The sequence below is a fragment of the Oryza brachyantha genome, chromosome 3, assembly GCF_000231095.2.
Source record: "Oryza brachyantha chromosome 3, ObraRS2, whole genome shotgun sequence".
In the NCBI taxonomy this organism is placed as follows: Eukaryota; Viridiplantae; Streptophyta; class Magnoliopsida; order Poales; family Poaceae; genus Oryza; species Oryza brachyantha.
The window spans coordinates 14445485-14458783 of record NC_023165.2 but is presented as its reverse complement, the minus strand read 5'-3'; the positions used below and the strand labels follow the sequence as shown (position 1 = coordinate 14458783).

The following is a 13299-nucleotide window of genomic DNA, read 5'->3' as shown; positions in this document are numbered from 1 at the left end:
AGACAATATTTAATCTTAGCTAGACTTAATCTTAGCTAGATTCACCATGAAAAGACTTAATCTTGAAATATAAACCAGAGCAGCTAGCAGTAATAAGTTGGCTGCAAATATGTTGCTCAGTGATGCCAACGGGAAGATTCATCAAATCCAATTTGACAATCGGCAGAACGTATATGTACGTAGGTCCAGAATTCGCATGTCATGTCGTCGTGGTGGTGCTTCACTTCGCGCCATGTTCAGGCACCGGGACCTCCTTCACCACAATGGGCTTCGGCGGCATACCCAGGAACCCAACCGCCGCCGCGCCTGCCGGTTTGGGGTCGCCGGCGTCATTGCCATAGAGTATCCTGGAGCGGAAGGCGACGGCGCCACTCTCGAAGGCGGCCATGGACGCGGCGGCGAGGGGGCCCCGGCGCAGGCAGTGCGCCCCTCCCGCGGCCGCGGCGGCGAGGACGGACACCACGGGCTCGTTGTCCCTCGCGCGGGGCAGCGACATGGCGCACTTGAACGCGCCGTAGAGGCCGCAGCGGGCGGCCCACGTGGCGCTGACGCGGGGCACGTTGGCGAGGGCGGCGCGGCGAGGCGGTGGCCGAGCCCCCTGGCGACGTGGTAGGCGGAGGCGACCCCGCCGCCGATCAGGAAGCCGTCGCCCGCGTCATCGACGATGAAGACCGGGTACGGCTTCCACGGAGGGCTCGGCAAGTCCGTCCCCCGCATGGCCGCCCGCGGCGACGACACCACGACCGTCCGGAGGAGGCTGTGGGTTTTGGGTTGCGCTACAAGATCGGCAGCGAGATCGATCGATCGATCACCGGATCGGCGTCGGCGACTGAAGAGCGCCGCCAGCAAATTTTAAACGGAAACGTGACTGATCTGGAGTTCTGGATTCGAAACGGATGCGCATTTGGACTGGATTCAATTGAATTTGCACCTAGTTTTTTCGGATTCGAGTTTCCCTTTGTAGCGTAACACAAATCAAACCGGCCCCGCGCGATCCCCTTGATGAAGCTGAGCACGGAGCCCAGGCCAGCGCCAGCCTCGTCAACGGTGCCGGCGAGCCCATCTGGAATAGAGCGTCACGTCGGAGGCTACATGTTTCGCACTATATTCGTAAACAAAAAAATAATTTATGAATACAATTATATATATATATATTATCTAAAATTTAATGCTAAAAAATAAAAACCCAAAGCTACTCATAAATTAAGATTAAAATTTTAAATTTTGGCTTATAGGCCTAAATGAAAAGACATAGGTGCTCTTACGTTAAGTGTGACGTGGTGGCTAATATATTAACAAATGGACTGGTAGGCAGTGAGTCTACCATGCAACCGTAAATATAAAAATGTTAACAAATGCTAAAATTACATTGTTCCTGCGACAGGATTACGAACCCGGCCCTTTGGGGACAATTAATGCAGCTGGCCTGTTCGCTTGGCACACTTAAAAATTCACGTAACTATTGTATGAAATTTGTAGTTTTGTATGTAATACCAGGATAATAACAGATAAAAGCTTCAAGTCTCAACTCCGCGCTGTGCAAGCAGTACGACTGAAACAAGAAAATTAAGCCGACAACAAAACGATGAAAAATGATCCCTGAATATATTGTTGTTGATTTCACTTTTCAAAATTTTTGAATAACGGTGAAACACCTACGTACTGAATGGAAAATGGAGATATCTGGACTAATTTCACTCATAACATATATAACTATAATGGAAATAGCCTAGACTAATTTCACTTGTACCAAAAAACAAGTATCACTATGATAAAACTCACACATAAAAGGACGTCAAGTGGTCAAAATATGTCGAGTGATTATATGAATTGTGAGCTAAATTTGATGTTCCCTTTATCTAACAAAAAGGTCCCCTTGTCCCACGATTCATTTAAAGCTTCACATCCAAATTTGAAGATCAGATATATCCCTACAACAGAAAATTTAAAAAAGAATACACATGAGCTTGACGGATATATTAGGTAAAAAAACAAATGGAATGTGCCCACGAATAGATTCAGCCAAATGGATAGCCTCATCAGAAAGAAGTCACAAGCATTAAAACATATAAGAGTAATACGAGAATTCATGCGCTGCAACTCTAAAAAAAATTATCTGCTAACAGAAAAACAAAGAAACATTCGTAGCCTATGAAAACTAGCCTATGGAAACTTCCAAATTGGCTAGTTTCAGGACAGGAGGCACCAACCACCACGACATAGCTATATAATTCTCAAATATCAACTTTTAAGTATCAATTGCCTGACAACACAACTGAAGTAGTGAATCCAAAGTTCCAAACTGATGCTAGTATGAACACTAGAACTAGAAACTTAGTTCAAGAATTTATATTTCTTGAGTATAGAAAAAACACTTTGGAATATGCTTGACAACAGGGTACCATTAAACTGGACGCAATTGATTTTGTTCATGGAGGAGCAAATCTGCACCATGTACAGAAAACATGGTGTGTTGTACAGGGGCACGCGATCAGCAGGTGTGGCGAAGGATGAAGTACTAGAGAACGGTAAGCAGCAGTAGCAGATGCCAATGATTAGTTTGCTTGTCAAATTTAGTTAGATTTTCTTCGTTCTTGTTGAGAATTATTGGGAGCTTTATTAGGTGTTGCAAACCAGACTCTTCTACAAGGATAGCTATGAGCACGACTACATTTCACACAAACTTTGTCCGGAGAATCCCATATTTCCAGATTAACCTTAATTCTAGATTTGAATGATTCCATTAGTTTTGCGTATAGAAATCAGACTCAGAACAAGTTTCAAGAATTACATCTGACTGTAGCCTTGCACTGATCAGCTAAATACAGTATGCTATGATTCATACTTCTCTTATTTTTAAAAAATAAACTACCAATTTCACTACAAGGCATTTGCTTAGCGTTGTATCCGGACAAGTGCACTTATAGAGCAAGTCAATTGCAAGACATTTATCTATTGAAACTTATTATTCAACAATAAAATTCCATTTATACCAGCACAACAATCTGTGGAAGATAAAGATTCAGAAACTTCGTTTATTAGAGCCAGTTAAATCAATAAAACAATCAACAAGAAGCCAACACCTAAAACTTTTTATTATTACTATTATATTACCAATGCGTTGCAATTAGATTTTATTAAAAATATCATTAGCATATTGTTAAAGTAAAATTACTAAAAATTATTTGATATATAGATCTTAATTATTTAAAAAAAATATGAGGAAGTTAGTGGTGAGGATAGATGACAGATTCACTCTGATCCACCCATCCACCAGCACCACTACTTATTATAGATATAAAGGACAGATAAAAAGGGGTAGCATATGGAACAAGAATTGTGAGCATACTGCACACAACAAACATACGCACGTAGCACACCTATTGATCAATTCAAACTCGTACAACAAGAACTAACTAAATCTGTCGGAGGCACATATTTACTAACCTACGTTTCTCCATAACAGTGCATTCCTCAATACACAATGGTGAATTAAATCTAAAACAATGAGCGCAATCACGAGCCAAACTTGAAATAATGAGAGATAAAAAAAAAACAAGATATATACCTTTTCACCTGTAGTCGAAGGATGGCATGGGCGGGCTGGTTGTATCGAAGGACTCCAGCATGTCCGACTTGCGGTCACCAGCAGCAGGCTTCTCCTTCCTCCCAAACAAGCCCCTAATCCATCCAATGGCGCTAGATTCAGGGGGCGAGACCTCCTCAACGGCAACCGGCTGCGGCGGCTGCATCCACGGGAAGGCAGCGTGCGCAGGGTGGTTGTGGGAGTCCTCCGGGGGGAGCGGGGGAAGGGTGGCCATGGTGCGGGTGATCATGATGCCGGAGCCCTCGATGAGCGCGAGGATGGCGGCGCCGAAGAGCGCGGCCTTCCCGGAGGCGAGCATGCCATGGCGCAGGGAGAGGACGGCGCCGGTGGCGCCGCCGGCGAGGATGGAGTTCCAGGGGTCCTCCTTCCGGCGCGCGTAGACGAAGGCGCAGTCGAAGGCGGAGTAGAGGCAGCCCCACGCCGCGAAGCCCCCCGCGGTCCGCGGCGCGCTCATGCGGGCGGCCTGGGAGCCGCCGGAGAGGCGGTGGCCGTTGGGGGAGTTGCGCGCGCCCTTGATGAAGTGGTAGGCGGTGCCGCCCACCGCGCCCATCGCGAACGCGCCGCCCACGTCGTCCAGGATGCGGTCCGGGCACGGGTCCCTCTCCACCGCGGTCATCCTCGGTCGCCCGCTCGGTCTACGGCGGCGGCGGCGGCGGCGGCGACGGCGAAACCTAGGACCGCGGCGCTGGCTTGGATGAGAAGTTGATCAGAGGCAATGCGAAGGTTATTATTTGATCGCTCGCGTCGCCGCGTGGATTTTGTTCGCGTCGCACCTGTTGATGGGCCAGGACCCACCACCTAGCAGGAGCTATCGGGTTAGTCGGCCCACACAAACATTGACCGACCCACTTCATGCTAACATAGGATAGGGGTAAAAAGGTCTGAAACTTTCCGATCTGTTTTCTAAAACGGAAATCGTCGGTTTATTTAGAGACTATTACAAATAGAAACAGTTTTAAAATTTTTCTTTGATATGGAAAAAGAAACGGTAAAGTCATCGTCATTTCAACTTTTCATAATATTAGCCTAAATAGCCCTGTCCACTCCAACAAATTAACCTTAAGTGTTAATAACTAGTCAAGACATATACACAAACAATTTACTTGGTAATAAATGTGTAATTTACTTTGCAGTATAATATGTGAGCTTTATAATAATATGTGAGATGTGTACTTTCATTTATATTAAATTGTATCCAAGTAGGTACTCAGACAATCATTGAGAAAATAATGTATTAACTTATATTTAATCATTATGATATAAAGTGGTATTATTAGTAGCTAAAATTTGGAATTTTTGATGTACTATTTTAGAAAAAAAATTGGAAGCTCGATTTGAGGGTTTTTATAATGTGAGAAATTTTCGTTACCGTATTCGCTCCGATTTGTATTCTCCCTATTTTCATATTTAATAATATTCAATTTTGTTTGTGTATCCAAGGTTTATGGTTCCGATTTTGAAAAAGACTAGAAAATTGCACGTGTGTTGCTACGGGTAAAAATAATTTTAATTGTACACTAGTTCTCAGGGAAATATCTAATGAGAAACATGATATTGTGTCCCATTGCATGGGAACCTACACAGACAAAAAATTAAAAATAGAATAAAATTAGGTCAATTGGTTGGGTTTCTTATGGCAGAATATGCCCACTGAATTTAAATCCTAGATCTCACATAGATTTATGTATTTACTACTAATTATTCTTTCGGTAGGAAACGATATACCTATTGACATGGAGGCATCCATGGTGATTTCATCAATAATAACATACGTCGATTCACTCTTCAAAAGTTATCCTAGGGGTTAAGTGTGTGGTTGTGCATTCACAGTGACTAATTATGCATCATGAAAGAAAATACTTCAAACATGACGAAAATTATATACTTATTAGCTAATTATTTTGCTTAGTACAAAATTATCCAAACGTGCATGCTGGATTGGATAATAGTTACAAAATTATCCAAACATGCATGTATCGGATTAATTGCCGCGTACTCATACACACTCGTGCTGAAGAAATAGTAGAGATTTGAAAAGATAAAGAAGTGTGTTTATGCCAGTCTTATTTCATAATTCAATTCCTAGGTCAAATCATCGATCTGCACCACACAAGTATGGATCAGTGACTCAGTGTAGCGAAGTAGCGGCCCTATGCCGGTTGGGCCTGAACAACATGGAGTATACGTGCACGTGCGGGTGCAGGCTGCCGATCTTACGTGCAACGAAGGCAGAAATATTCCACTGAACCCGGGTTGCCTCGGTGAAAGCCGCTATCCTAACCAGACGCCGCAAACTCCTGGCCGCGGACAGGCCGGAGAGTGCGACGCGCGAGTGGGCCATGAGCCTGGCGCAGAAACGGCCCGACAGCCCATGCCAGATGAAAATTTGGCAGAATCAATACTCCTTAGTATAGATATGGAAACGAAAATGATAGAGGTAATTTCCAATCGTTTTCGATCCGTTTTCATTCTATGGGATATCCCTTGTTTTCTATGTTTATAATCACTATATAATACATAAAAAATAAATTACACTTTGGGCCACATTTTATTAAAAAAACTATATTGGACCATTGATAAACCTATCTTCTCACTAAATGAATTTATCATTACCGTGGTTTAGATAACTCTAAACAACTTTTCTAGCAATATATAACCTCTCTTTCAATAAATATATATACCTCTCTTTCAATAAATATATATACTGCATGTATATAGGAGTAGTGCAATTTGGCCTATGATCAAGTTTGAGCAGGTCAAATTGGTCGAAGCCAGAGCCTAGCAGCTTCTTACATATAATTACTACTACTAGTTATTACTCTCTTTATCCCAAAAAAAACAAAAACTTCATCCTTGATATCCTTTGTTTGTTATGAAGATTTTATTTGAAGTACATTTTGGTTATGTGGAGGATAAATGTATTGGAATTAACACTACTGGAAAAAGCATTATCGCAAACGGCCGAAAATGATCTTTGTAGGCGGGGCGGCCGCCCGCATGTACGAAAAGGACTGTGAAAATCGCCGATCTTCGCAAGCGGGGCAGCCATCCTCCTGCGAAGATAATTTTCGCAGGCGGGTGTTGATCCGCCTGTGAAAATAGAAAACTGCCGCCTGCGAAGATAGGTAGAAATTTTTTATATTTAATAATAATTTTCCCATTAATAGAAATTCTTGCAAGTAGATTATTATGTACATATATTGGAAGATTATCAAGCATTTGGTACTGAGAAATTTACATATATTGCATAACTCAAAAGTGTTGCCGAAATATATATTATAAAATTTTTGTACATTGTTACTTCAAATACATGTGTAACAACATGGAACCCTTCATTCTTTTTATTCACGCTTCTCTCGCACTCCCTTTTCTTCTTTGCTGACTATTCGCTTTTCTTGAAGCCGGTTATGTCAGTTGGGACCTCGTCGTCTTTGGAGGATCTTTTATCTTCGGCTACCGTTTTGATCGTCGTGGTGTCGTTTCCTACGAGAAGATATATATCAAAGTTTCGAATTAGCTCAGCTAATAGTTATCACGGTGATCAGTTTACATATGAAATTCACTTACCACTTCTTTAGAGGGAATGTAGTTTTTGTCGCCTTCTTCACCGTCACCCTTTCTCTTTCTCTTCGGGCTTGGGCTTGGACAAGGATAGCTTGGCGACGAGTACATGCATAATTGTAGAATGTTTTAATAAAAACTTGTGTACATAATTGTAAATTGTAATAAATAAGTACAAACTAATTGGCTAAATTAGTACGAACAAATTTGATAAATTAGTACAAACTAAAATTAGTACAAACTAATTTGCTAAAAAAATAATAAGGTGACCATATCCTCCACATGTTATAAGAAAAATTGAACATACCCTCCCAAATATTATTAAAATTTTCTAACAAATTCACATATCCTGCAAAAATTGAACATACCCTCCTAATTTCATTCACATATTACCCACTTCCCAAAATCACATTCACAATTAACATATGACTCCCTCATGCACATATATAACCCCCAATTTTATCCAGATATCACCCACATTCCCAAATTCACATTCACAATTAACATATCCAACGGCAAGACTAGTTTGGACCTTGGAGCACCGAAAGCCAAGCAACTTGTCATCCATTGGCGAGACGCCGACACGGCACACCTTGGTCGCCTCTCCCCGGTGCGTCAGCACCCGTAGCACCGTCACCCACCCCTTGACCACCAGCAACGAGTCGACCTCCATCACCGCTGCGGCTACCGGCTACGGCTGCTGTTGCTGCACGTAATTAAACCAAATTATCAGAAAACTACACGCTTAAAGTGTTAAGTCACAGAACTACAAAACTAACATCAATTTTATAATAATACTATGAATTTAACGTGAAGTATTGCAAAACTACATATTTAAAAGTTAAGTTAAAATAAAACTAGTTCAATTCCCCACCACCATTGTTTTTTTAGTTCTAAGTATTGTAGTCTTGAGATTAAATTGGAGTTAAACCGTATAGCGCCTGGCTGAGCTCCATGACGGGGAGCACAAGCCCGTAGAGCACCGCGGCGCTGAGCTTCGTGGCGAACCCGGCGCAGTACTGTGCGCGCGACACACCCGCCGGCCGGTCCCCCCCCTCCCCGGCGTTCATCAGCATGGTGGTGCCGACACTGAGCAGCACGACGGCGTTCACCGAGAACGCCATGAACCTCTGGCGCACGAGCAGCAGCGCGAACGCAGCCGTGAAGGCCAGCTGCGTGGAGATGAGGATGGAGGAGGTAGGCCAGGCCATAGGCGTAGAGGAGGTCGTCGAGGCCGGTCATGAGCCCGACGGCGACGGACGCAGCCAGGAGGCGGGGCGTCATGAGAAACAGTGGCGTCGTGGCTGCGCTGCCGTTCTCCTCCTCACGCCGGCGCGGGGAGCAGTAGGAGAAGCAGAGAGCCTCCTCCCCCAGCCCGACGACGTCGCCGCCTCCTCCTCCCCCCAGCTTGCACGCGGTGGAGGCCGGCGACGATGGATGGGCCGGTGGCGACGGCTGGAGGTCGAAGGTCGGCGCGCGCGGAGGATGGCGGCGGAGGACGACGGTTGGATGGTGATGGCACAGGCGGACGGCGGCGGAGGACGGCATGCGACGAAAAAATTGGCAGCCCGACGGCGCCAAAATTTTTACGGTTCCCGCCTGGGCTTAGAAATTTTGGCGTCGCGGGCAGGGCCTTATATAGGGAAACTATCTTTGCAGGTGGGCGGTCCGCTCAGACCGCCCGCCTGCGAAAACCCTTTTTACTATCTTCGCAAGCGATCCGTCCGCCTGTGAAGATGTAACCACTACACGGCATAACTATCTTCACAAACGGGCTGTCCACGTGCGAAGATTGTTACAGATGTGAATATATTTATTTCAGAATCATTTTTAGTTTATTTTTGTTATTTGAAAATGTCTACAGTAATTGTAATAAAAATAGTAATTGTACATACAAATATACAAACCTTAATATTATTAGTTTAAATTTTTTTACACAGACATGCCAAATTAGTATATTAGGGAAATCTAATCAAATCATATCATCGACATATTACAAACTAATATAATTATTATTTGATTGCACCAAATAAATAGACATTAAAAATTTTATTCTCTCTCATATTTATATGAGAGATCTAGATCTAGAACTAGGAGGTGGATGTGATAGCAAAATAAAAAAGATGAGAATTTATGTTACCACATTAAACCACTGCAACAAGAGGCATCAAGTATTACACATACATCTAACATCAACATATCAAAAGAAAGTAAATTAAAAAACATGGAGTCTTTCCTTCGCATCTTTGCATGCATAAATCCATCACAATTGAGGTCTATAAGCTTGAAATTTACATACCTAGTGTGAAAATGAGTAGATCTAAGCACCGTAGAAACATCCCCCGAAGATTTGAAGTTCAAAACCCCCCTATATTTAATTCACATTAGGAGAGAGAAACTTCGGGGAGAATAAACTTGACTCGGGGAGGAAGAAGACTATGTAGGGGTATCTTTGCAGGCGGGCCATATAAGCGGCGCCTGTGAAGGTCGATCTTCGTAGGCGAACGATGCCTGCCGCCTGCAAAGATCAATCTTCATAGACGACACTTATATGGCCCGCCTGCAAAGATCTATCTTCGCAGGCGGACCGCCCCCTCCACCCCGGATACATTTTTTGCCGGCGGGGTTTTGGCTCTAAAGGTCATGCTCGCCTGCGAAAATCGAACCCTTACGATGCGGAAAATGAGTTTTCTAGTAGTGTAAGAAACTAGAAAATATTACATTGAAATTTGACAAGTTAAAAAGTACTAACCCATTTTATATTGTAAGTCTTTCTAGCTTTGCCTAAATTCATTTATGGATGAATATATATACTTTATATATGTGTCTAGATTTATTAGCATCTATATAAATCTAGACAATGCTAGAAAGACTTACATTGTGAAACGAAGGGAGTAGTTATCTTTGAAACTTTGTTTAGTACGTGTGAGATAAGTTAAGAATTAAGTCTTTTAAGAAGCCTAATTCCTATTTGGGATCTAGCCGCGTGCCAATGAGTGCAGTTTTGATGGGGTCAACATGATCAAGTGGAATCTGCCTTTTTGTCTTCTATGGTGATCTTGACAGCCTTCTTAGCTGGCACGTCATCATTCAGACTAGTTTGTATCTCGACGCTCTGAGCGACCTTGCACCTATCGGCTTTGCAGGTGAAGGCTTGCTTGATGTCACTACGCAGAACGATAACACCATGAGGGCCTGGTATTTTTATCATAAGATAGGTATAATGTGAAACCGCCATGAACTTCGCCAACGTAGGCCTTCCGATGATGGTGCGGTAGGCAGTCTCGAAGTCGGCCACCTCAAAGCATATGTTCTCCGTGTGGTAATTGTCCTTGGCGCCAAAGGTGACAGGGAGAGTGATTTGCCCAAGTGGTGTAGCAGATTGTCTAGGAATGACCCCGTGGAAGGGTGCACTGCTTGGACTCAACTCGGACCTTGATATCTTCATGTATTCCAGCGTCTTGGTGAATAGTAAGTTAAGGGCACTGCCGCCATCAATCAACACATGCTTGACTTTGATGTTTTTTATGATCGATGCCAATACTAGTGGATACACCCCTGGATAGACCACTTGGTTAGGATAATCCGAGAGGTGGAATGTGATCGACACTATAGACCACTGTAGGTAAGTGTTGGAGATGTCAGGCGACCGACGTCTGGGAGAGCGATCCTGGCTTCGATTGCGCGACTACTCCAGCAACAATCTTGATGTTGTCCTTCCTCTCGCTCCCATCTTTGATGCTCGATTTTGCCATGGAGGTCGTAGCCCTTATTGCAGCGCAGTTGTTCTTGCTTTGCCTCGAGTTGTCGGTGTTGTTCTTCCGGTCGACGTTGCTCGTCATCCAAATGTCGTCGCTTTTCATTAAGCTCATGCCTGAGTTCCAATTTGATTGATTTGCAACATGAGTGGTTGACGCTAGCGGGCCGCTTGGAGGGAGGTCGCCTAGATCGAGGTGATCTTGATGAGTGGGCTTCTGATCTAGAGGGCGTGTTCCTGATGTGATGCTAGAATTGTTGTATTGCTGCAGTGGTGACCATCGCCTTAACCTTCTGAATGGTTCCCATGATCAGGTGATTCAGGATTTTTGGTAGAATGTCATTGAGTAGTTCTGCTACATCGCTTACGTTTTGCTGAGGGGTCCTGAAGACAGTGTAGCCCTCAACTTTTATTTGGAGGATGTCACGCCGTAGTTCGCATAACTGATTCCTCAATTGCTTGCGAGCTTGGTTCTCACATCGTCACCCTTAGTTGTCTTCATGCCGCTGACGCTCCTCATCTCGATGACTCTCCTCGGCTAGTAGGGCTAGTCGGGCAGCTTGTTCCTCTTGACGTTTCTTCTTAGCCTCGTCTTGTCCAGATCGAGACGTCACAAATATCTCCCGTGGGGGAACAAAGCTCCCCATACTGCCGCTGTCTAGTGCGCTGAACTGTACGATCGGCCCCGCGTCTATGTCCAACCCAAGTAGTTCAGATCCCATCTCAGATGATTGTAGCTTCGTGGATTGCAACCTAGACTGGATCTTATCCTTGGATGGTACTAAGGCATCTGGCTTGAAACGTCATGCCTCCTCTTCGGACTCAACAGATTCTGAATCCGCAAAAGAAAGAACACCATACTCGTTAGCCAGAAGTCGAATGCCGCCAAACTGAAAGGTTTGCCCTAGGGTAAACCTAGTCTTCATGGTCTTGGAGTTGGGATCCATTGATTTCGAAAAAAAAATCCTCGATGCACCCCTACCTTGGGCACCAACCATCGACAATTGAGATTGGCAGTAATTCTACGGGGTGGACAAGGGATTACCTAGATTTAAGCTCTCAAGATGAGATAATGCCTACTCTTGCTGAGATTGTATTTGATGAGAAATAGATCGCAACAATAAATTTGCCAATCTAACGTGTCATGGCCCTTGGGGACCGATTGTCCCCTTAGGGCACGTACAAAGGGCTCTCATTATCATCTCTATCCTTGCATGCTTGCTGACGTGGAAGAGGGAGAGGATAGGAGAGAGAAAAGTAGTTGTTTTGCATGGAGTCAGCAAAACATCAACTCTTGGCATATAAACGAGGAGACAACCAGAACATCTACTTTGTACGTATGCTGACTCTAATCAGAGGCGCTGATCAGATGTAATGTGAACGGAGAATTTATTAGCCTGTAATTATGGAGAGTTACCTTGAAAGACTATCTTTTGTATAAGAAATTTTTTTTCTGCTGACGTGGCTTGAGATAGAGCCCATAATCCATTAAACATGCCCTTATATATCAAGGAGCAGAGACTTAGATGTAGAAAATTAATTTAACAATATCAAACCTATCCGGTTCAAATATGGTAATATAGGGATATTATCATACTTCTAATCAACCCGATCTAGGATTAAATCTTCCAAGTTTTTCTTCCTAACTCGAGACAATCTTTCCATAAGTACGGTGCACAGAATACCCTGTATTCGGATATCTGGAAAATAATTTTGTTCTGGCTTGCTGCCCGTCGGTCGTCAGGGAACAACGTGGCATGGATGCAGTTGACCGGTTTCTTGAACGGGCGGTGGCATTGTTGTACGGACCAAGAGCATTCATCCTATCCTTCATTCTAGAAATAGAGAATGAAGAGTAAAAGTTGAGCTCCAGCAGATCATCTATCTCATCATCTATTTTTGGATGTCATCCATATTAGAAAGGAGAGAAAAACTCTATATTTAGATGTTCTCTCTCTAATCCTCCAAATAGATATAGATGATGCCATATATAGATGATCTGTTAGAGTATAAAGAGATATAAATAATAAAAGTGTTTTAGATGACTAAATTTAGATAAGCTGTTAGGGATACACTAACCAAAGAAACAAACGAACAAGCACGAAAGTCCACATCTTTGACGACCAAACAAACCACCACCTTGGAGGCAACGCCAACAGCTCGCTATCGTAGAATCGATCCACTTCCGATTCAGTACCCAAATCAAGAACAATTCTATGAAGTTCAAAAATTTTTTAAAAAAAGCAATTCTACCACTCGCACAAATTACGTTAATTTTTTTAATCTCTCGATAAATTTGTTCTTCTTCTTTCCCACATCAATCAATTACGTGCAGTACATTGCCCGTCACGGTAAAACCTTCCGATTTTGCTAT

The 13299-nt window shown here is 43.4% G+C and overlaps 1 protein-coding gene across 2 annotated transcripts; it reads right to left on the bottom strand.

The window, feature by feature from the left end:
- Positions 1–1306: 1306 nt before the first annotated feature.
- LOC102718535 (mitochondrial import inner membrane translocase subunit TIM17-1) lies at positions 1307–4317 on the bottom strand. Of its 2 annotated transcripts, none has more exons than XM_006651442.3 (2): positions 3569–4317; positions 1307–1931 (listed from the first exon to the last, which is right to left on the bottom strand). In XM_006651442.3, exon 1 carries the CDS (start codon positions 4221–4223, stop codon positions 3573–3575), a length of 651 nt encoding a protein of 216 aa, XP_006651505.1. In that variant the 5' UTR covers positions 4224–4317; the 3' UTR covers positions 1307–1931; positions 3569–3572. The 2 variants fall into 2 exon arrangements, with proteins under 2 accessions (XP_006651505.1, XP_040378510.1); XM_040522576.1 differs by lacking the exon at positions 1307–1931 and adding an exon at positions 3338–3498 and having other exon boundaries at positions 3577–4317.
- Positions 4318–13299: the final 8982 nt, after the last annotated feature.

What these genes read in the sequence shown, in the direction of transcription:
- LOC102718535 (XM_040522576.1), bottom strand. Translation starts at nt 4,223, where the DNA reads ATGACCGCGGTGGAGAGGGACCCGTGCCCGGACCGCATCCTGGACGAC. An exon ending in ATGCCATCCTTCGACTACAG is followed by an intron (nt 3,499 to 3,576) that starts GTGAAAAGGTAT and finishes TCATTGTTTTAG; the next exon opens with ATTTAATTCACCATTGTGTA.